Source organism: Anabrus simplex, chromosome 2 (assembly GCF_040414725.1).
Source record: "Anabrus simplex isolate iqAnaSimp1 chromosome 2, ASM4041472v1, whole genome shotgun sequence".
Lineage (NCBI taxonomy): Eukaryota > Metazoa > Arthropoda > Insecta > Orthoptera > Tettigoniidae > Anabrus > Anabrus simplex.
This window is the reverse complement of record NC_090266.1, coordinates 592,058,254-592,082,329: the sequence shown is the minus strand read 5'-3', so window position 1 is coordinate 592,082,329 and position 24,076 is coordinate 592,058,254. Positions and strand designations below refer to the sequence as shown.

Sequence of the window (24,076 nt, the reverse complement as noted above, 5' to 3'; positions counted from 1 at the left end):
AATTTATCACCAGGTGATTTAGTTTCAATCTCTAACTTGTTAGATATACATTACACTGGTAGCAAGGAAAAGTTAATAAGAAGGATTTGCATTTACTTATCAGATATAGATATGTTAAATCGCCAATAATATGAGGAAGGGGACGTCGAATGTGAAGAAGAAAGTGGAAAAGTGGAAAAAGTGGCGGGTAAATCATACAGCCTGCACTCAGGAGGTCGGGTTAGAAATTATAGCTGTGCATCAGTAAAGTACTGCGACCAAACATTTTGAATGTACACGAAATTCACAATGTGCTTCCGGGACGTAGAAAATTGTTTATGGTGGACGCACTAGGCCACATTGAAAGGATTCAAGAACAGATTAAGAAGACGTCAGTTAAAATGATAACGGTTCTACATATGTTTACTTTTGAGAACGATGGTCATAAGAGAATGCAGAACTCATTGTCGATTCTTCCTATGTAATTTACTCAGGGCGAAAGCAAAATAAATACCTGTGAACGGCTTTCATCAGCTTTAAAGGAAGAATTCTGTAAAAGTGCCACCAGCAAGCAGGTTCGTGAATTGTTGACGGAAATGATAATGAAAAAAAAAGAGGAAACCCATCAAGGATACTTACTTATTATGAAGGAAATCGACAACTGAGGAACTATATAAGCATTAATTGAATACGTCATTGATGGCATCTAAGATTATAACAACGAGAAAAGTATTATCTACGTTCATACAATAATCAAAGGTAAACTAATGATATATCAAGATTTAAAGGCTAAGACCTCACATGTAAGAAGTGTGCCCATTCATTCCAGGATTGTAGGGTCGAGACCCAAACGAATAGGGCAACTGACATACGCTGCTAAAACTGTGAAAGTAAAGGGCACGAATACTCTGCATGTAACTCCAAGCTACTGGGTTTAAACGCTTCAAGTGCAACAATTTTGGACACTTTGCCAAAGAATGTGAAGAACAAGGAAACAGTCAACGAGATGAAACTGGAACTGTGATGACGTCAGAAATGAAATTAATAAAATTGACAACTCGTTTAGGAAGATATTCAAGAAATAAATGGATCCACTGTTGATGCCCTAGTGAATACTGGAGGCAAGCTTACTTTGTAAGGGATCACGTCTGCAGCTCCATTGGACTGACTGTGTTGGAGAAAGTAGACATGTCGTTCATTGGGATTGGAGGAGTAGATATAAACCCTGTAGGACGCTTTAAGGTAACGATTCTATTGAAAACGAGAAATATTAATTAACTATATATATATGATGCCAAAAGCCGCAATATCCATAGAGGTTATTCTAGGGGCAGGGTCCTTGGCCCAAGTTGAAATTCATATCGATTACGACAGGATGAAAATCGTTAAAACAGATTTTAGTCCAACACTCATGAACGTAGACTTTCCCCGCGTCAATAACGGGTTATATATTGGTCATCACATAACAAAATAAATGAGGAAGAATGTTGCAGATATAGTTGGAAATGATATCCCTGAGGAAGCAAAGTCAGAAAATATGGAGTTTAACGTTGTTAAATATGAGCATCCTATTTAAAAAAGCCCACGACTTCTACCATTCCATTAAAGAAAGATTGTTGATGAACGAGTTGAGATGTGGATAGGGGAGGGAATTGCAGAACCCTTCACCTCAGAATTTTCAAGCCCTGTAGTTGTAGTTAAAAAGAAGAGTGGTGATCCAATATTCTGTTCTGACTACAGGAAAATTACGATAAATACCGATACAATAGACCTTCCATGTAGGAGTAAAGGGAAACAGCTGAAAACACACATAATTTGTTACACACAACGGGCAGTTTTGGTTCCTTAAAGTTCCATTTGGTCCTTGATGAAAAAGATAACATAGCTGTTCCTTACATGGATGACATCAAAATCTTATCTTCAAGTGAGGAGGAAAGGAATGAAGATTGTCTTACAAGTTGCCAAAGAATATGGTTTGGAAATAAAAATGAAGAAGTGCCACTTTCTGTAAAGATGGGTTGAATTTCTATGCCACATCATTGAATACGGAAACGTCTATCCTTCAGAATATAAAACAAACGCAGTCTTGAACATTCCCATCCCTACGATTGATCAGCAAGTACAATGTTTTCTCGGTTTCACGGGGTATTTTAGGAAATGTATGCCCTACTCTTCAAAGTTGACTCGACCTCTGAGTGATCTTCTGAAGGAAGCTGTTTTTTTCTTTTTTCAATTTAGAAAAGAAGAAAGAGCAGTATTTGTTCATTTGAAGAATATAATGTCAATAAAACCAGTCCCGAACGTTTAAAGACTAGGATCTGAGACAGAACTTCACCCAGACACCAGTTAGGAATGTTACGGTGTGATACTACTGCAGAGATCCTTGTATGACAATCTCCTTCATCCTATATAGTACGCCAGTTGGAAGACATCAAACACTGAAAGGAAATATTGGAGTTATGAACTGAAAGTGTTTGCAAACATAAGGTCAGTGCAGAAGTTTCGGGTATACCTGACGGGTTATAGGTTCAAAATTATTACAGACAGTGTAGCTTTCAAAAAAAAATGCAAAAGAAAGACTTGACAACTCCAATGGCAAGTTGGCTCTAATTTTGGAAAATTTCGATTATGAGATCGAGCACGCTTCTGATTCGAGAATCCGTCATAGATGCACTGAGTCAATACCCAGTTTGCATGGTTGGATCAATCTTTACTGATGGAATTGCTCAGAAAATCTAGAACTTTTTTTTCTAGTGGCTTTACGTCGCACCGACACAGATTGGTCTTATGGCGACGATGGGATAGGAAAGGCCTAGGCGTTGGAAGGAAGCGGCCGTGGCCTTAATTAAGGTAGAGCCCAAGCATTTGCCTGGTGTCAGGGCTTCCGACAGTGGGATTCGAATCCACTATCTTCCGGATGCAAGCTCACAACCACATGCCCCTAACCGCACTGCTAACTCGCCCGGTAAAATCTAGAACTGGAAAAATGACCTGTTTTACATGACAGACAATGCAGGATGTGAATTGCTAGTGATTTCAGCTTCGATGAATCTGGAAGTAATCAAGAACTCCCAGGAAACATGGCACTTTGCTTTTAAGGAAACAGAAGAAATTATCACCCAAGTAGTTTGCCATTGCTTTCCTCACTGAGTCAGAAAGTACTATTGCAGCACGACTGACCCTATGAGCAGCACCTTAGATGCACTAGTCATGCTCCGAATGTCATTACTCAGCACTACCCATACCCCAGCAACATCCCTTAACTGAGAAGTAAGATTGAGAGGTGCATCGAGAATTGCATCCCTTACATACTAGTCAACAGGAAGCAAGGGAAGAAAGAAGGATACCTGCATCCATTACATAAAGACGAAACACCTCGGAGCAATTATCATGTTGATTATTTGGGACCAGGGCTTAAACTCACGTCGAACTACTTAGGACCGTATAACAAAATTGAAAAGAAGAGGTATAATATTTACGACGTCGATAAAGAAGGCTTTCACGATAGACCAGCCTATACATCTACACGTACTCAAATTATCAAGCCATGGGTCGGCAGGGGATATTCGTCCGAGATGGTTGAATAGCAGGATGGCTGAGTTGTGGGAGTGGAATCAAGATGTGTTTATGTTGCTATTCTTTGAATGTTAGAGGCTCGGGTAAAGAGAGACAAAATAAGAATATTAAGTCGAAATCTGAGTGTGAATGTATTTATCTTTTATGCTCTTTTTCTTTCTAATTGAATCGTGTATAAAATTAATATTATGTGCTAGTAAGTGATGTATTCATTAGCCATGGGACGTCCAAGTCGTTATGCGGAATCTAAACCAAAGGGGCATGACATTTCAAATCCTCCGCATACGTTGACTGGTAAAATACGAAAATAAAAATTAACAATGAATAAAGAGAGTGGCAAATAAGAGGGAACGTAAGTAATAAATAGCATACTACCAAGGATTCACTTATTTACCTTACTGAAATATAGAGTGAATTTAACATTTTCTTCTTCTTCTTCTTCTTTTTTTGCTTTACGTCGCACCGACACAGATAGGTCTTATGGCGACGATGGGATAGGAAAGGGCTGGGAGTGGGAAGGAAGCGGCCGTGGCCTTAATTAAGGTACAGCCCCAGCATTTGCCTGGTGTGAAAATGGGAAACCACGGAAAAGCATTTTCAGGGCTGCCGACAGTGGGGTTCGAACCTACTGTCTCCCGAATACCGGATACTGGCCGCACTTAAGCGACTGCAGCTATCGAGCTCGGTAACATTTTCTACAAGGCTTTACACGTCAGTAATTGAGTCTTGATTACATTTTCCAGGGATCCACTTCTCCTACATGCATAACGTTTAGAAAAGGCGAAATACATTTGTGTGTTACGTACATGAACAAGTTAGGTAAAGTAAGCCGTGTTGAGCTGGGAAGGTGTCTGCTTGCTTTACACGGGGCAGCAGCATATATAAGTGTCTTTTGCAAGGACTCCGTGTAAAGAATGGAACAATGTTCAAAGTTTTCTTAGTGAGCGAAAGGTAAAACCGAGCCGCAGACAACCGTTTATAGTTAGAATGGGGTCAACTGGTCACGTGAGTCTGTACGAGTATAAGTTCTAAATAAACAGGATTACTGTGCAAGATTGGTATAAAAATTATAGCGCTAATATAATTAAACTCCTTAAGTGAGTGTTGACATAAAATATAAGATAAAATGTAATAAGCAGGTTTCTTTTGCTAGTTGCTTTACGTCGCACAGACACAGATAGGTCTTATGGCGACGATGGGACAGGAAAGGGCTAGGAGTGGGAAGGAAGCAGCCATGGCGTTAATTAAGGTACAGCCCCAGCATTTGCCTGGTGTGAAAATGGGAAACCACGGAAAACAATTTTCAGGGCTGCCGACAGTGGGGTTCTAACCTACTATCTCCCGAATGCTGGATACTGGCTGCACTTAAGCGACTGCAGCTATCGAGCTCGGTTCCTTTTGCAGAAGAAAGTGGATCTAGAGGTTTTACTTCGAGAACATAATTCAGTGAATGCCACTATACGTCACTGATAATAATGAAAGTGCTGTCTAACTAAATGTCGTACTTTTCGACACTGAAGCAGCAGACCAGTCGAGACTGTCGAAATTATGTACACTTGAAAGTTGTTGGGTTAAACATAGAAATAGATGTGGGAGGCCGAAGCTAGCTTATCAGCAATGCTGATGCGATACTTAAGTACAGTATGATATTGTAAGATAATCTACTACCACATAAATTTTCATAGACATATAGACATAGGCCAATTATGGTCAAGATAACAGCCGTCCATAAGCAAATTTTACTTACACTACAGTTTGTAGAACCAAGAGCGTGTTACGTGTTCATACATACATGGAAATAGCACAATGTTTCCATCTCACTTTTATATAGAACATACTGCAGGTGAGCAAACAAGTACTGTTAAGTGAATTGGTTACACATGAGTTGAAATAAGCATGCAGTGTTCGAAGAATTTAATTATGACGTCTGACAGGCACTACGCAATCGAGTTGGACTTCAGATTCGTTTAAGACCAGACGGATGGAAAACTCCACAGCATGCAAAAAATATATGAGTGCTTGTGGCATTGTCGACAGTTGGAGAGTATTGTCTGTCTGTTAGGTCATCAGCCCAGAGGCTGGCTGGATCCTCAAATAGCACCACCAAATGATATGCGGTTATAAGGAAACCCCCAAAACCAATGGCAGCACCAAAATGAGGCGTACTAGGCATGATGAGGAGTGAGATAATTTGCCATTGCTTTCCTCACTGAGTCAGAAAGTACTATTGCAGCACGACTGACCCTATGAGCAGCACCTCAGATGCACTAGTCATGCTCCGAATGTCATTACTCAGCACTACCCATACCCCGTCCGACTCGTTGGCTGAATCGTCAGCGTACTGGCCTTCGGTTCAGAGGGTCCCGAGTTCGATTCCCGGCCGGGTCGGGGATTTTAACCTTCATTGGTTAATTCCAATGGCCCGGGGGCTGGGTGTTTGTGCTGTCCCCAACATCCCTGCAACTCACACACCACACATAACACTATCCTCCACCACAATAACACGCAGTTACCTACACATGGCAGATGCCGCCCACCCTCAATGGAGGGTCTGCCTTACAAGGGCTGCGCTCGGCTAGAAATAGCCACACGAAATTAAATTAATTAACCCATACCCCAGCAACTTCCATATTGTCACAGCCAAGGATGTTGACTGGGACTTCGGTGGAAGCTACACTTTACTCTGGCCTGTGCCAAGAGATGGATGCAAAAGTACTGTATCCATCAAGAAATGACAGCAGGCAGGTGGCGAGTATTATAGACCTGATATTCACCATGGCAAGATATGTGTGTAGACTGTGCTCTGCCAGAGTGATTTCTAGCAGTTTGTACATCTGGTATCCTGCAAGGATGTTATATACAATAGTCGGTGTGTCCACCTTTAAAGCAATATTTTAATTGTTGATAAAACTAGCCTCGACGGTTTTTCAAGTAGCCACTCTTGATAAAGCCATATGGGTGGCTTAATCTTGACTCAGTAAATTGGCAGTGGACAATGACCAGGACCTTCAATAATTGATCTGTGTGTTGAAAGTACATCGTATGAACACAGAACAGTATTGATTATGAGCATGACCATGCTTTTGTATGGAATGAGGCACGCCCAATGTGCATTCCCTAGAGAAATGTCATTGCCGGCCAACCTTTCCATTTACTGCCCCTTGTTCATTGTTCGTAACATTTGATGTAGTTTTTTAGTTATTTATGCTCTATCAGTAGTACGAACATTCCCAGAACATTTTTGAGTTAGTACGTTACATTGTTTCAATATCCACTTCTAACATCATCTTTTTCTCTCTCAGTGTGTAAGAAAAGGGCCCTGTGAAAAATATAGCAGGTCTATTGAATTTCAGCTTTCACTCGACGTTTCTAAAGTGCCTTTCAAGCATCTTACAGGTTAGATCTCGTTGATGACGTGTTTGTACATTCAGGCACCCTGTACGTATATAATAAGACATAATGTAGGCGCAGTAATACGAAGCCAATATATTTGCTGCTTCAGATGGCAGAGAAAATTGCTTCAATAAGAGATGATGGCTGCCGGGAGGGGAGAATGAACGAGAGTGAGGGGAACATTCATTGTGGGGAAAATAACCCACAGCGCGCAAAAGTGTGACGGCAAGGCTTGGGAAGTGTACAGAGCTCGGCAGAGTCCAATAGTGCGAGTTGAATACATCTTAAACGAGGAAATAATGAGAGCATCCTCATGACGAAAAACGATGGAGAGAAACACAAAGATTGATAGAAACAAAGGAGGAAAGAAGAAAGGATATAAGAGGGGAAGAGTAAGAAATTAGTGTCTCATCCGAGGTAGTGTAGCTCATTTCAGGTATAACCCCAATGGAGGTGATCTGCTCATACCATTCTATATAAAATTTGCTTTACGTTGCACCAACACGGATAGGTCTTATGGCGACGATGGGATAGGACTGGCCTTGGAGTGGGAAGGAAGTGGCCGTGGCCTTAATTAAGGTACAGCCCCAGCATTTGCGTGGTGTGAAAATGGGAAACCACGGAAACCATATTCAGGGCTGCCGACAGTGGGGCTCGATCCCTCCGTCTCCCGGATGCAAGCTCACAGCTGCATGCTCCTAACCTCACAGCCAAATCTCCCGGTCTTACCTTTCTGACCACATGCCGGTCCTCCCTCCATTCTTAAATCTGTCGCACTACCAAGAATCGAATGAGGGCAACCGAGGACGGTAGCTAGTAGCTACGTTACGCATGTGGATAAGGGAGTAAGAGAGGGATATTAAGTAAGGGAAAACTATTAGGCTTCCGAATTTAGTTGCAAAGAGAACATCAAAATCAATGTTTTAAATAAAGTCACAAATGTTCGGTCAATGCTTTGAATAGTTAATTACCGAGCTCTAGCTGCAGTCTCTTAAGTGCGGCCCGTATCCAGTATTCGGGAGATAGTAGGTTCGAACCCCACTGTCGGCAGCCCTGAAAAAGGTTTTCCGTGGTTTCCCATTTTCACACCACGCAAATGCTGGGGCTGTACCTTAATTAGGGCACGGCCGCTTCCTTCCCACGCCTAGCCCTTTTTTGTACCATTGTCGCCATAAGTCATTTCTGTGTCGGGGCGACGTAAAGCAACTAGAATAGTTAATTATTTAGTTCGGTGTTCAATCTAAGCCTCAGGCAGAGTAATTGTGACATTTTTAATAATTTAGAACAGAATTGAGTTAAAAACTATCGCGTGTTTGGAGGAAAGGAAACTCATTGTTTTGAAATTCTGTGGCCCGAGCAGTTCGTAATGATTGTCGCCGGTCTATGGAGCGACGTAATATTTCTGATTCACACGAAAGGTTTCCTGTTGGTTTCTAGTGAGGCATTTGGGCTGAATGATCCTTCTATAGAATCTTACTATCCGAAATCCATTACTACTTGCACCCTGCATTCTAGCAGTCAGTACTGCCTTTCTCTTACAGACCATAGCCATAACAGAACCAGCCTTCTAACTTGAGAGAGTACGTGGCTGGACAAAATGTCCTGGTACAGTGTCTTATTCTTTTATATTTCCAGCATGAACACCATGAATAACCCATCAAAAAAGCACTGCCACCTCTTCTAAATGTTTACTAGTTTGTGTGACTCAGACCGTAGAGAACTTCTGAGTCTAAGTTGACGGGTTCGATCCAGGCTTACTTCGGAGGTATTTGCAGGTGCTTGGGTATGCCTGTCTCGCGTCAGTAGTTTCATCGGCAAGTAAATGAAATCCTTCCCGGCATAGCACGCCGAGAATGAAGATTCGTCGTTATAGCGCCCTGGGTTTTATTTAACTGAACTCCTGACGTACCAAATTTCGTCCCCGCGGCACCTACCAAATCCATAAATACGGTAAATGTGACGTAAAATCAATAACATTCTCCATGTGGCGAAGCCCTCCTCGTAGAACTATTTTCTATGAGACTGGAACTAGTTGCAAATATTGTGCAGACTTCATAGTCGGAAAATACGGATGTGACATTTCGATGAATCAGGGCTATACGGTAGGTGGTTCGTTGAAAACGGCATTGGATTATACATAATAATAGTAGTAATAATTGTTACAGGGTTACCCGTGGACCAGCAGAGGTGAAGGAAGGTGCCGGGATGAATGGGTCTAACTACAAATTCAAAGTTAATTTAAAATTGCAACAAAGGTTATATTTTCTTTTTTTTTTTTTTTTTTTTAGAATTTCAAAATCAACAAATAACAATGTAACAGGTACCAGTAGAAATAAACAGGTCTAGTAAAGACAATATTGGTGGTATAGACAGGTCTTGGGCTTCAAGCCCTTACTACACAATTCCTGAGCTACACGCTCAAAATTACAAAGGTCACCATTTATGCAAGGGCAGAACACCCCTCAATACATGGAGCACTTGCTCCTAATTTTTAACTTCAAGCCTTCCAGAGGCACTTTTACACCACTTGAAAAGAGCTGACACGCTCACAGTTTTTCAAGCCTATCCAAGGCAATATCAAAACCTTACAATTACTTGCCATCAAGGCACAACTTACAAAATGAAACAGGGGTATCTTGTACCCAACCTACTGGACCTTCATGGAACAGGAATAATGGTTAAGTAAATGGCCCGAAACACCAAATAGAATGGAGGCGAGTACTTGCACTCCTCGAACTGAATTCTAAAAACCTAAAGGGCACTAGGCCGATGACACAGGGGCTATTCCCACCCTATGGAGGTGACTTGTATAAGAATAATTCTAGGGCATTGCGGAAAGGAAGAAAACCAGTTACAAAACGTAGTCACCTCAAAGCAATATGCAGGGGAGCTCGAGAGGGTACGTCACTCTCTATCCCCGATTTACAGTTAAAGGTTGATGAAAATTTACATTAGCCGGCAGAACTTACATTTTAGAGAAGCTAGTTACATAGTAAAGTTTTCGGACCTTTCCCTCAGGTTAAACTGCGGAGCTAGCAAAGAAATAAAGATGTTAACTGGCCTTTACCTTGCTGAAGACCTGCTACCTGAAGAAAGAGGCACCTCCCGCCGCCTGCTTGACACACACGCTAAGTTAGATGTTGATCAAATGGCCAAGAGCCGTGAAAACCCGCAGTTTATAAACCCTCGGGGAAGGTTCGGGACCTTTCATGAATAATCAAGACACACCCACAGAATTTTATTTTTTAAATTTAAGTTACAGACCAAATCGAACAAGAAGCCTGTGATAGGCTGAAAATTAATTACAGAAATTAGGGATTGGCTGAATTCAAAACTGGCGGAAAGAAAAGATCAATATTGCCAACCCAAAAATGAATGAACGAAATTTAGTAAAGAAAAACTTATAAAGACAAAATTTCTTCAAAAAAGTTCCTTCACTTCGCACCAGGGTGCATGATCATAGTTTTTTAGCAGATACATCTATGAGAGAATGTCCAAACTTCTTGATGAACGGAAAACAAAACAAGTTGAAATTCACACACTACTGGAAACTTCACAATAACAATATTACGGTAGTGATATCTTCTGAGGAAAGTTTAAGTAGGTCTAGTTCCAAGTTCAGTGTTTCTCCTGTAGAGGAGTTCTATTGGCGCAAGATTTAAATGTACGGCGTAGAGGTGTACCTCCCGGTACAATAATAATAATAATAATAATAATAATAATAATAATAATAATAATAATAATGGCTGAAACCCGTCAAGACATGATGATCAATGGGATAAATATAAAGATTTCCACATATACGCCATTCACGTATTCTTTTTTTTTACAATTTCGTTTACGTCGTGCCGACACAGATACAGTAGGTACTACGGCGACGATGGGATGGCTAGAAGTAAAAAAGAAGCAAACGTCACCTTAATTAAAGCAGGGCCACAGCATTTTTCACGGTGTGAAAATGGGAAACCACCGAAAACCATCTTCAGAGCTGCCGACCGCGGGATTCGAACCCACTATCTCCTGCATACAAGCTGATAGCTACGCGACGCAAACCACGTAGCCATTAGCTCGGTGCATTCCTTGTACAGTTACCTTTTGGCAATATTGAAACTTTTAAATATCACTCTCTTGACATTGCAATATTTAACTGGCCATGGCTGAAAACTGGCTAAGGTAAATAGAGTCCTTCACGTTCGTTGAGGTTTACTGACCGTGGTACAAAATTCCGAGCGAATAGGAAATTGTTGCCTCTTGAAAGATAATTGAAGTGTTTTATCGGATATTGTCAAGTCAATTCGAGGGATTAGGGCTCTCTCTCCAGCTTCATCTCCACTTATTATATCCAAATCTAAACAATTTTCATACATACCTCTTAGAATTGGGGCCTAATCTGGTTCCGTTTAGGAGCTGTTGGGAAACGTTCCGATTTCGAAGGAACATAACTATGGCTCTAATTTTTAGAATACGAATATTTGGGGGCAAACCATTAATTCGAATGAATTCAAGAATTGTGCAGAAAAATGAAGTAGCTGGCCTTCATCTTCGGTATAATGTGTTGACGCTAGTGTATTGTTGTGAACTAACGGGTATAAGCCCAATGACTTTCAAATTAATTAATAACGGCAATTTTGTAGAAAATTATGTCATCTCTCGCAGCTGTGTACGTTTTACTACACATTTCAATCACGATATAATCATCGTCTAAAATTCTTCAAAGATGGGTAGACGCCGTTACCGATATCTTAAAAAAAAAAGCACAATCCATTTTTATTTGCTTCTGCACACACACACATATTTACGTAAGTGGCATGTTTTGAAGAGGGACCAAAGAAGGTTTATTTAATATTATTACATACATACATAGGGGCTGCCTGGCCGAGGCGGTAAAGGCGTGCTCGGCTCGCCCGGAAGGACGTGTGTTCGATTCTCCGTCAGGAAGTCGTAAAATTTAAGATACGAGATTTCCACTTCCGTAGGTGCACATGGCCCTGAGGTTCACACCATAAATGAGTACCAGGTTAATTCCTGGGGGCAAAGGCGGCTGGGCGTAGAGCTAACCGCCCTACCCCATCAAGTGCCGAGGTTACGGATAGTGGAACCCTTTACTCCTCTCATCCAAGGGCCTTTATGGCCTGTACGGAGATGACTTTGCTTTACTATTACATACATACATCATCATTATAAGCCGTTATGCTTTTCAGCGTTCAGTCTGCATGCCTCTGTGATTTTACTAAACGTTGCCACAGTCCTCTATTTGCAAATAGTGCAGAGGCCAGATTTAGTTCTCTACCTCTTATCTCTAAATCGTTAGAAACTGAGTCTAACCATCATCGTCTTGGTCCCCATCTACTTATCTTACCCTCCATAACAGAGTCCATTATTCTCTTAGGTAATCTATCCTCCTCCATTCGCCTCACATGACCCCACCACCGAAGCCGGTTTCTACGTACATCTTCATCCATCGAATTCACGCCTACCTTAGCATTTATCTTCTCATTTTAGTACCCTCCTGCCATTGTTCCCACATGTTTGTACCAGCAATCTTTCTCGCAGCTTCCATGTCTGTTACTTCTACGTTACTAAATAATTGTTTGGAGATAAGCATGTGGCAAAACGGGTAAAACCTTTATGATGTCCCCCTCAAGAACAATAATTTTCGCACCAGAACGAATGGAATGTCGTTACCTATGATATATTTTCGAAGACGATTCACACACATCAATGAATGACTATTTGCCATTGGGGCTTTATCTCATTTTGAGGAACGCTTATCGAATATCGTGAGCTGCTTTGGAATTTAATTATAATCCAGACTTCGAACTCACATTTAAATTTACCGTAATTTTGAATGTAACGTGCACTGTTCAACAGCTGGGCAGCAGAACAGCGGATTCCTATCCACGAAGTACAGTACAGCTGACCAGTAAAGATACAGAACAAGCATGCGTGCCTACACCCCTTCGACCTTCCATATCGAGCCTGCTGCTCTGTGCACTCACGGTTCAGGCGGGCTTCAAGTACTGGCGAGCGCAACAGCCGAACATATTGCTATATTTTTCTTTAATAAAAAGTATACTGCAGAACATTTTTATGCTTTTAAAGACACACTGCAAATATGCAGGCCAAGAGCTTTCGTCAGAATGCTTTACGATATCAATTGGTTTAGCCGTTATTTCAAAAGCGATGTAACAAAAATCAGCCTAGAGTTCTAAATATAGGCGATTTGAGCGTCTGTGAGGATGTGTCCCCACCTATTTTTTAATGCTATTTGTTCGGGGCGTCGACCTAGAAAGATCTTTTTCCCCTACTTGCACAATACGTTAGGAACCTGCGAGTATCTGGAAATTGCGGAAGTGTAAAGTGTTGAATGTGAGGAAAGGAAGGTTAAGGACGACACAAACACCCAGTCCCCAGGCCATGGATATTAATCATTTACAATTAAAAGCCCCTGACCCGGCCGGGAATCAAACCCGAGGCCGCCGGGTGAGACAGTCCCCACATAAGACGAATTGTAAATATGAAGACCACAAAAACACCCAGATTCTAAGCCAGAGGAATTAACCAATGAAAGTTAAAATTCCCGACCCGGCCGGGAATTGAACCCGGGACCCTTTGGACCAAAGGACATCACGCTAACAATTTAGCCATGAAGTCGTACATTGATTGATTGATTGATTGATTGATTGATTGATTGATTGATTGATTGATTGATTGATTGATTGATTGATTCTTAGATCTCAAACTCTCAGTGCTCTAATGGTTAATCTTTTGAAATTCCTCTCCTTCTAGGTCTGAACATTTCCTGATTTAAGCTTATAGTAAGCCTCATTGGACAGTTGGTTTTCTTCAAATTATTTGAAGTCTGTCTAATCTTAGGACTTGACAAATATGTAGACTGTCCAAAGAACGCCTTCCAAGAAATTCAGAAGGCAGTAAACAAGAGAGTAGGAAGTACCAGTAAAAAATTTTATACCCGACTGGAAAATTACATTATTATCTCCAGTTCGAACTGTGAGATCGAACAAGAAGTAACATTATCCTAGTGAACAGAGAATAAGTCCTATTATGAGAGAATTTGAGCATGTAGTTATAACATCCAGGTCATTACAGACATCTGAAAAAATTGATGGTGTGTACAATTTAAATCGGTGTTTGATTTATTTTAATATCATGTTACATGTGTATACAGCTACATATATTTATAGCGTTATTTGATCATTTTATATTGTCATTTCATTCCATTATATTGTCCGGTAAATGTTAGCGAGAGCTGAAAAGAAAGGTTTCATACAAGTAGTATACTGCAACATACATGCTAAAATTAACTTAACGATTTACTTGAGCGCTCACGACAACAGCAAGTGACATTTACTCATCCTAAACGGAGGCTACTTAATTCCACGAATTTCTAGACAGTAGCCAGCCAAGGCAAACATTTAAGACTTCCCATTTTCGTTTCAGTTTGAATACGGCATGAAGGAAGTGGGAAAGCTCGACCTATTAAGAAGAAACTACTAGAATGGATTTGATGGAGGAATTGGTTGATGTAGGAGAGAGAGAGTAAATATCAGTATGATTGGAACATGGGATATATCAACGGAGGAGTCCAGTAAGTTGATAAGTACGAGAGACTAAGGCGCCTCGATCTCAGTTGGGATTAGTATTTCGAGAGTCTTACTTGGTATTTTAACTTAGGTAGAGCACACATGATATTAGGTCAGCGAGAGACTTACTTCTGAATTAGGGTAACAATGACTTACTGCAGTAAAGCGGCAGAGCTGTAATACTTTGATTTCTTGTACTTTGCACATTAGCTCATGGTGAGTTACTTCATTCGACTACTTGTAATCATATTTTCCAGTCCGGAACGGACAAGAGAACTACTGTGTTTCAACCAGGCATAGACAGATTTATATATCTAGAGTTAACATCATTTTAATTTGGAAAAATTCCAATCTTCGAATTCTCTCCACTCTAAAGTACCCATGGTGGTCTGTTTTACTACGACTGATTTGTACGTTATAGATATTGGTTAATAGGGAGTGCTAATGTTAGAGAAAACGTCTTTCAACTCTTGATTGACGCACGTAATAGGCAGGCCAATATTAAGATGAAGAGATGAGCAGCCCACATGATGGAAGGTAACAACGGCGGAACCAGTCCATATCAGAAGTCAGAAGGATGTCCAAAGGAACGAGTCTAAAATTGGTGAGCGTTTGATTAAATTGCAGCAAGCATTCACGGAGTCAATTAAAGTTAATGAGTACATTTTCATTCAGTAATCTTTCAGTTCTTAGTATATTACCAGCATTTCACTTTCACCTAAATAAATTATTTTCTTTGCTTTTTAATTAATATATATTACACTAATTATTCTTGTTCCTCAAGATAGTACTTAATGGTTAGTATCCTACCACCCTACCCCTGGGATTATCTTGTCTCTCTCCTTTTAAATATACATTTTGTCCTAGAGTCTTCAACTCTGGACTGGCGTCCAATCACATTACAAGGGATAACTAATGTTAATTCTGGATGGGTAACCACGGAACTATTTTAATTACAAGTAATTTGGAGTATCAGAATCCATGTTCTATATTGTGGCGCTTTATGGGCACATCACAATTATTCAGATCTTTCAAGATAATAATTGGAAATATATATGTATTTTCGCCCGTCCGTGGTGCAAGAGAAGGTCCACCACATAGTTGCAGGAATTGTAAAAGAAGTGAATATGGACCAAACGTTTTTTCGTATTTAATGATTGAAATTCATGACTTTTAATCACCTTGTGATTTCAAAGAAGTCATACCTAGATGATATTCCATTTTTTTAGATTTTTGCAGTCATATTCAACGAAAGAGGATTCTTTCTAAGTTACATGTGTATAATTCTATTTTTCGTTCTAAACATTACCAGGTCATCTAAAATATATTCAATTTTATAAAGTAACAAACTGTGATTTCGCCTCTATGGTGTAGTGTGATTAGCTGCCACCCCCGGAGGCCCGGGTTCGAATCCCGGCCCTGCTACGAGGGCTGGAACGGGGTCCACTCAGCCTCGGGAGGTCAACTGAGTAGAGGTGGGTTCGATTCCCACCTCAGCCATCCTGGAAGTGGTTTTACGTAGTTTCCCCACTTCTCCTCCAGGCAAATGCCGGGATGGTACCTGACTTAAGGCCACGGCCGCTTTCTTCCCTTTTCCTTGTGTATCCGTTCCAATCTTCCCATTCCTCCGCAAGGTCCCTGTTCAGCATAGCAGGTGAGGCCGCCTGGGCGAGATACTGGTCATGCTCCCCAGTTTCATCCCCCGACCCAGAGTCTGAAGCTCCAGGACACTGCCCTTGAGGCGGTGGAGGTGGGATCCCTCGCTGAGTCCGAGGGAAAAACCGACCCTGGAAGGTAAACAGATTAAGAGAAAGAAGAAGAACAAATTTCGAAAGGTTAGTACTGTGGTGTAATTGTGATTGCACCAGGGATAACAAAATCTGATTCAGCTCCTTCACGAATATCATTTAGACAGTTGTAAACGTACTGCGATGTAATTATAATGCCAATTATGGGCAGGAATATAGTGTTCAATGCGCCAAATTGATCACCGTTTCCTTTATCTTGTTGTTGAACGTTCACTGTTTGAGCTACTCAAACCAAAAATCAGTAATTCAATAGTACGTCTCCTTGGCTGAATGGTCAACGTAGTGTCTTTCGGTTCAGTGGAACCCGGGTTCGATTTCCGGCTGGGTCAGAGATTTTGACTTTAAATGGTTAATTCCTTGACTCCGGGACTGGTCATTTGTGCCGTCCCTCAACGTCCCTCCGACTTATATACCATCATTTATACCGTCCTTCACCACAATTACACACAATTTCCTACAAGCGGAAGATGCCACTGTCCTCGTCGGATGGTCTGCCTCTCAAGAGCTGCACTAGGCTAGCAAATAGCCACAGGAAAGTTTTATTTGTAATTCTAATCCTTCAGCTCTCTGGGCTGTTGCATGAGACAGTTTAGGTTATTCCTTACGCCCTGCCACTCAACATTCACACTGCAGAAATAAATCGTCACTCAGTGCACCAAGCGGCTCTTGTATAAGTCACGTCTATTGTAATACAAGGAACCCCAGTCAAGCATCAAGTTCTACGAAAACTGAGCGAACTCTTCTACTAAACAATCAGCGTCGAACTTCATATAACGTGCTGTGGACTTTTATATTTCGGTATAGGACATTTAATGACATTCCTTGATATAAATTTGTCCAATACATACTTCGTTATTAAAAACTTACGTTGATCTAAGAAGCTAAGAAAAAGACTAATGCTGTTAAGGATTTCTTTTTGAGAATTTTACCTTTTTAAATCGTTCTGAACGCATAGAATTGCATCTTTAATTAGGCAATGATAGGTAACCATTTACTGTAGATATTAACTAGTCAATGAATCTCTATGAAAATGTACTCCTTCCTTTCGCTCATGTTACTGCTCGAGAACTTAGATTCAATTGATTACTTTTCATGGCAGGAAGTTTGCAGTTTGTGCGCGTGTATGTATTAACATGTGTTATACTTGGGACATCGAACGTATACCCAGGCGGCAGCTTCTGATTTCGAAGCCTCAAAGAGGGTTATCAGTCGATTTATATAATCTGAATACAAGGGGCGCGTGTCATTTAAAAGGCAAGCGAGCGTTGTCAGGAGCATGGTTGTCTTATTTTTCGGCCTCCACATCATTGCGTGACCCTACGCGGAGAGTAATACACTTCAAAAGTATTAATTAACGAAGGAAATATTACAAAACTTCCAAACAGTGAACAAAGCACGTGTGAATTGCCTGAGCTGGGAAATGAGAGTGACGTCTATGGTGATAAGAGGTGTATTGTCAACAGAGCTGTGGGTATTTCTGTTGCGGAATGAAAACTTCCGTTTTAAATCCCACTACCGTCATAAATCAACCCCTGTTGGGCAAGCGAGGGGTCAGGAGATCAAACGAATGCACTTTCCTCTGCTTCCGGTTGAGGATCGGTTGTCCGTCCCAACTCTGCATATCCGCACAAGTACTTATAATGTTAAACGAATTCCAATGTTGTAGCAGTTTTAACCGCATTTAAGTGACCATCCACAGGAAGTAATTCTGTGACAAGTAAGGAAAGAGTTTGGAGATTGACGGAACTATTGACGTTGTGATGGTTTGATAGCTGAGGGGTGTTGTTAGTGGCTTCCCATCGAGGCAGCAGTTGTCTGAATCCCGGCCAATGCAGGAGTTCTTGAATTGAAAATTTACGTTCCTGTGGTTCAGATTCCACGTGAAACTGGATGTCCCGTGGGTGTGATCACGATATCAACAGTTACGTAAAACTAGAAGCTTGTTTGTTTTCTTGACATTGTGATTATAATCAGAGATCTGTTGTCCACGTGGAATCCGAACCATTGTAGCGTGATATTTTTATTGGGAAATCCCCCAAGCATTAGTTGGGATTCGAACACTGACCACCATGCACCTGAATGCACGCCCGAATATGCCACCGCATTAATTGTCGGACACGTTCGAACACTCCAGGCATTGCACGTATTCCATGGCAACTCTGAATTATTCCCCCCATTCTAGCTAATAACTAAAACACGTTTAGTTCGTAAACAGTCGACCGTAGAGCGTACTTTAATAGGGACTTGTGTTTTTTTTGGGGTGTATTATAAATCCCGATTTCTTTCCACATGCCTGGGAACATCCTGTAAATACAGCCTAGTGTACACACCTGGCATCCCTGTACTTATATTCGAGTTACGTGAAATTATATTGAGTCAATTTCCCGTGATGTTAATACGCACACACACTCGCTCTCTGAACTGCACCTACTTAATTGAAGGTTAAAAGCGAATTATGAGGTTACATTTTGAATTGTAGATACAAGATTGTGTTTACTACTTTATAAGAGCACGTGTAGTGACATCTACATATTAGAGATGACTGATAGCAGATGAGACAAAACATACATCTCAGCTAACAATTGTCAGTTGAATCTTACTGATGATCAGTTTTATGGGTTTAGAACCTTGTAGGCATTATATTTAGTTTTCTCCATATTAAGGCAATTGGGGTCAAATAAGTTTTTCCTTTATCACTCCTCTCATGACTACATTTTTTCTTTTTTTTCGACTGGTCGTTCCTTTATATTTTCTTTCTTATTTTGGTTGGAAGCCTTCATTAACTTCCTGACAGGACGGTGACCTTGTGATTTTTCACCTTAGAAAACAATCATGACAAAAACACCACTATCGCCTGCCTATCCGTTACAATAACTATTCAACAATATTCCCGTGTTAGCTGTGCTCGGCGTTGATACCAATATACATTTAAATTTATGAATATTTCTCGTATCATAGCCCGTAGGGTAAAATGGTGTGTCAAAAATTATAGGAAATTGTAGTTTCTACTGTGCTTTTTATGTACAGTGTTGAGATATAACTATCATTTCTGGAGATATCTAGAGGTATGTACTGTAAAACATATAATAAATTCGACTATCTCCGTTATCATACCAGTAACAACACATGGTACATAAAAGATCGGAGATAACACTTTTCACAACGTTTATGATATGATGAATGGTTCCGATACAGCTAACATTAACAGATAAATTTGATAGTACCTGTGTTGGTCCCATTAATATCAATACGTTACTGAACACTAATCAAATAATATATAGCTTAGAACACACCTCGGCTATACTTGAATTTAAATACCGAGTTTCGAGAAATACCACTGAGCCATTTTCCTGTAACAGAGAAACAGACATACAGGCAGACAAAATTTGAACTGAACCTGCTTTCGACTTTTGTACATGGCAAACAGCACATAATAAACTTTCTTCAGCTTAACTGGGATATTTTCAGGGTCACTGGAGCCACCCAGGCTAATTTTGATCTTGTCTGGGTGTCCTTCCTAGTGCTACGAAATTCATCAAGTGAAAATAACAACTTGTTATTGAGCGGGATTCGAACCACGGGCCGCCCGAACGTAGAGCCAACTACTAATCCTCTGCACACCCCACGGCATTTCTGTATCTTATCGGAATATAAAAATCGAAGTACGATGTATACTTTATTATGTCGTCATACAGGAAGTACCTACTAAGATATTATTTCAGTATATTATAATGCAATAGTACTCATAAGGGAGTGATATTGCTTCAAGTGTAATATTTAATTAAAATGTCTTACTATTTTTCACTTTGGCTTACATACCTCGGCTTTTCAGTAGCTGAAGTAGCTGTATGGCCATGGTATGAAATTTCATGCGTTAACAAATCCATGAAAATTATGAAATTTGAAACTTTGATCATTTCGTCTTCAGTTACTCCCAATAGTTTCCACTGTGTAAAATAACTGGAAATGACAGTCCTTCCGACGAATTCAGCTAAGCGCATGTCCTCGTGAATGTGACGATAGAGAATTTTGTGTTCACCATTCCTCTATTGAGACAGAAGCTGATCAATGGATAATACCATCGTTTGTTCCTGGTGTATATTCGGTACATTTGATTTGTTGTAGTCCTAGTATATGATGGGTATGGAACAAGATGCAGTTTTGTTTTTCCTCTGTTCCAACGGTTACATGTTGTAAGTCCTATGGGTCTCTTCTTGTCCGCATTGGTGGTGATGGCGACTTGGCTGTTGTTGTTCAGACGAACAAGTGTTATCCCGAAATCCTCTACATGAATTGCATGGTACGCCCCTGCAGGTTCTTTTTTCTCAGGTCGTTCAGAGGAGCAATTTTGATCAAGTCTGAAGGATAGTGCCGGCAACAGAAATGCCGTCTTCTTTTAGAGACTCGTGTAGAGGAATACCATTGAAGTACCAAGTATTTTTCCAGGGCTCCTTCATAAGGTTAACATTTTCTAAAATGGCCTCCTGGTGTATTCATGCACCATGTTGCGGTGGTTATAATAAGGTAGTATGGCCTTATCTATTGAAAATATAGATTCAAAGATGTTTAATTAGATACTGGGACTTAGCATTTAGATAAGCAATGACGGGTCGAACTATATACACGCTGTCCAACTTATCAAACACTAAATTGTCATTGAGTTGGAAATATCTGTGTACTTCTCTGAAAATCTCGCTTTTCAAAATACTACTTTCCAAAGCACTGTTGGTATAGCGGCGTTGTTCTCAATATACAGTAAGTCACTGTTAGGAACCCTGCAGTAACCAGACAAAAGCAATGTATCCACGTATTTATATATATATGTCGCCTTAGGGGGCCTGCATTTAAGCCCCTTTCTGCAGTTGGTGGGACCGGGCGAGTTGGCCGTGCGCGTAGAGGCGCGCGACTGTGAGCTTCCATCCAGGAGATAGTAGGTTCGAATCCCACTATCGGCAGCCTTGAAGATGGTTTTCCGTGGTTTCCCATTTTCACACCAGGCAAATGCTGGGGCTGTACCTTAAGGCCACGGCCGCTTCCTTCCAACTCCTAGGCCTTTCCTATCCCATCGTCGCCATAAGACCTATCTGTGTCGGTGCGACGTAAAGCCGCTAGCAAAAATAAAAATAAAAAAGCAGTTGGTGGATCGTAGTTTCACTACACATCTTACATACGATTGTGTCATCAATTAACAGTCTAAAAATATCAACAGGTACATGAGTGCACCTTATTTCAATAACTGCAGGTTCCGGTTCGGAGGGATCATCAATGTTATTTGTCAGCATTGAGGTAACTTCCTTTCCATCTCTTCTTTTAACTCTTTCTAGGAAGACTTGATGATGATTGTCCAGGTTCAGGACGCCTAAAGGAAACAATTCATCAGCTTCTCCCATATGTGTAACGAGATCATCTCTCCCTTCGAGCTCATTCAGAACACTAATGAGTCTCTGCAACATTTGCGATGTTCTTCCTGCAGATATAAAATTTTAATCTCGATATGGCCATGACATGAAATGTCATACTGTGACTTTCATGGTGTATGCTAGAAGAGTGAAAATACTTTTAACCTAAATTACGTAACTGACTGAAAAAAGACATAGTAGTTAATTACTTTTAATAACAATATATTATAATTTTAAATATAAATATAAATATCCAGTATTCACCTTTGTGCCATTCTGCTGCATATTCTTATGGCCCTCATGTTTCTTTAACTCTGACTGCCAACAATAGAAATATAGTTAACTTTCAGCTCTTTGGGTCAGTGCAGCAAAACCTTCCACCAAAATCGAGATTATATGTAACTTTGGAGACCGATGTATTGAAATGTTATACTGTTAAAAATAAAATTATCTTCATGGTATTAAATTTCATCCCATGGCCAGTAATTGGTTTTAACCTGGTACTCGTGTTAGGTGCAGTATGAGTGAGCCTCAGAGCCATATCCCTGTACAGGAGGAGAAATCTCACTTGTAAATGTTTCGACTCCCTGACGTTGAACGTGGAATACTTTCGCGTGAACCAAGTACGTGTTCATTGTCTCGTCTAGAGAGCCCTAAATAGAACGATGCGTGTTTGTTTTACAGGGCTAATTTGGAGAACTTTCAAGCTTGTTTTGGTGTCCAAGTACTCGTGTCTCTGCCTAGTAGAAATGAAGGAGAACTGTTGGGGTAAAACATGAAATATTCCTTACCATTGACTTACAAAATAAATAAAATCTCTGAATATTCGGGATGATTTACCACAGTATAAAAAATCAATTCGTTAATTATCTTTTGTAATATATAGTATTCACTGTGTAATGCGTACATTGATATACTTGTTTTCTGAACTTTCATAATGTACACGATCGGAAAAATGTTGTATATTCAATGATAATGGGATTCAAATGTTAACAGAAGTATTTCCATAATGCTATGAGCTCCTCAGTATCTAAGGAGACACCTTGTGTTGTTGCAGTGCCTCCCAATATTGACGACTCGCTCAGCAGCTCGGACGTGATCGTGCGAGAAGGCTCGAACGTGACGCTAACGTGTCACGCCACAGGCTCACCTCCTCCCAGCGTCAAGTGGAAGCGCGACGACGGCAGCAAGATCGCAATCAATAAGTCGCACTCTGGTAAGTACAAATATTTTGTCATACGTTAACTGCACAACGACATTTCATCGCCCTTCCATTAAATTACTTTTGATCATCAAATTTCAGCCTAATTAATGTATCACTTTTAATGGCGAGCGCATTCTTCATGAACAAGCCAGCATTTCGTCGTTGCCGGGACAAAACCTCCTATATGATCATATGTTTGGAGATATGCTGACCCGCAGCACATACATTATGAAGAGCGAGAATACCTTGAGAATATTCACACAATATTGCACCTTAGATGAAAGAACCTTACCGGCCAAAGTTCTAAGCTAAATATTTCACATAGGAGGTTTTGTCCGGGCAGCGACGATTTCCTCTCTCCAATCATGTCAATGCTACCAAAACAAAAGTTATGTGAACTCAGAATTTAGGACTGGGGAGTATGCGATTCTGACCCTAATTAATTTACAGCCTAAGCATTTGCCTAGAGGGAAAATAGGAAAAAACAGGAATCCATCTTCAGTGCTGCCAACAGTGGGGTCGAACGCACCATCTCTCGAATGCAAGCTAACAGCTACGGGATGCAATCTGCGCACAGTCGTTAAGGTCATGGTCATTTCTTTCATAGTCCTAATTCTCCTATCTCATCGTCACCATAAAAACTATCTGTGTCGGTGCAACGTAAAACAGAAAGTAAGAAATAAAATAAACAAAGAAAAGTAACATGAAAATTCAATATTATAAGTTAAAGAAGTAGAAGAGGAACTGAAAAGGGATTTATGAAAACATGAAATAGAACAAACCTGGGCATTAAAAAATGCTAAAGAGTTGTCTAACATAAATATTACAAACACTTGCATAAACATTTCAAGAATAGTTCCTTTATGTAGGCCTATAGAGAGAACAAATATCGTCGCTCCTGTACCAAAACCGCGAATATGACAATGCTTTTCCTATCTATGTTTTCCCTTAAGACTGGTCACGCCTCCCAGTCACATATTGCTAAACAATCCAACAGAACAATTTTCGTTGAGTTCACTTTTATATGCGCGTGTGTAAAGGAAAATGAACCTTAAATACATCATACTCTAGGAGTGGGTAAATATGTCATGCATGAGCCGGGCTGAGTGGCTG

At 40.5% G+C, this 24,076-nt stretch overlaps 1 protein-coding gene across 1 annotated transcript in view; it reads left to right on the top strand.

Moving 5' to 3' along the window:
- The window catches only part of LOC136863611 (neurotrimin), a 532,585-nt gene that overhangs the window by 198,478 nt on the left and 310,031 nt on the right, over window positions 1–24,076 (top strand). Inside the window, exon 3 of the mRNA XM_067139981.2 lies at window positions 22,817–22,975. Coding sequence (XP_066996082.1) covers window positions 22,817–22,975 — 159 coding nt within the window. The remainder of the gene's footprint in view (window positions 1–22,816; window positions 22,976–24,076) is intronic.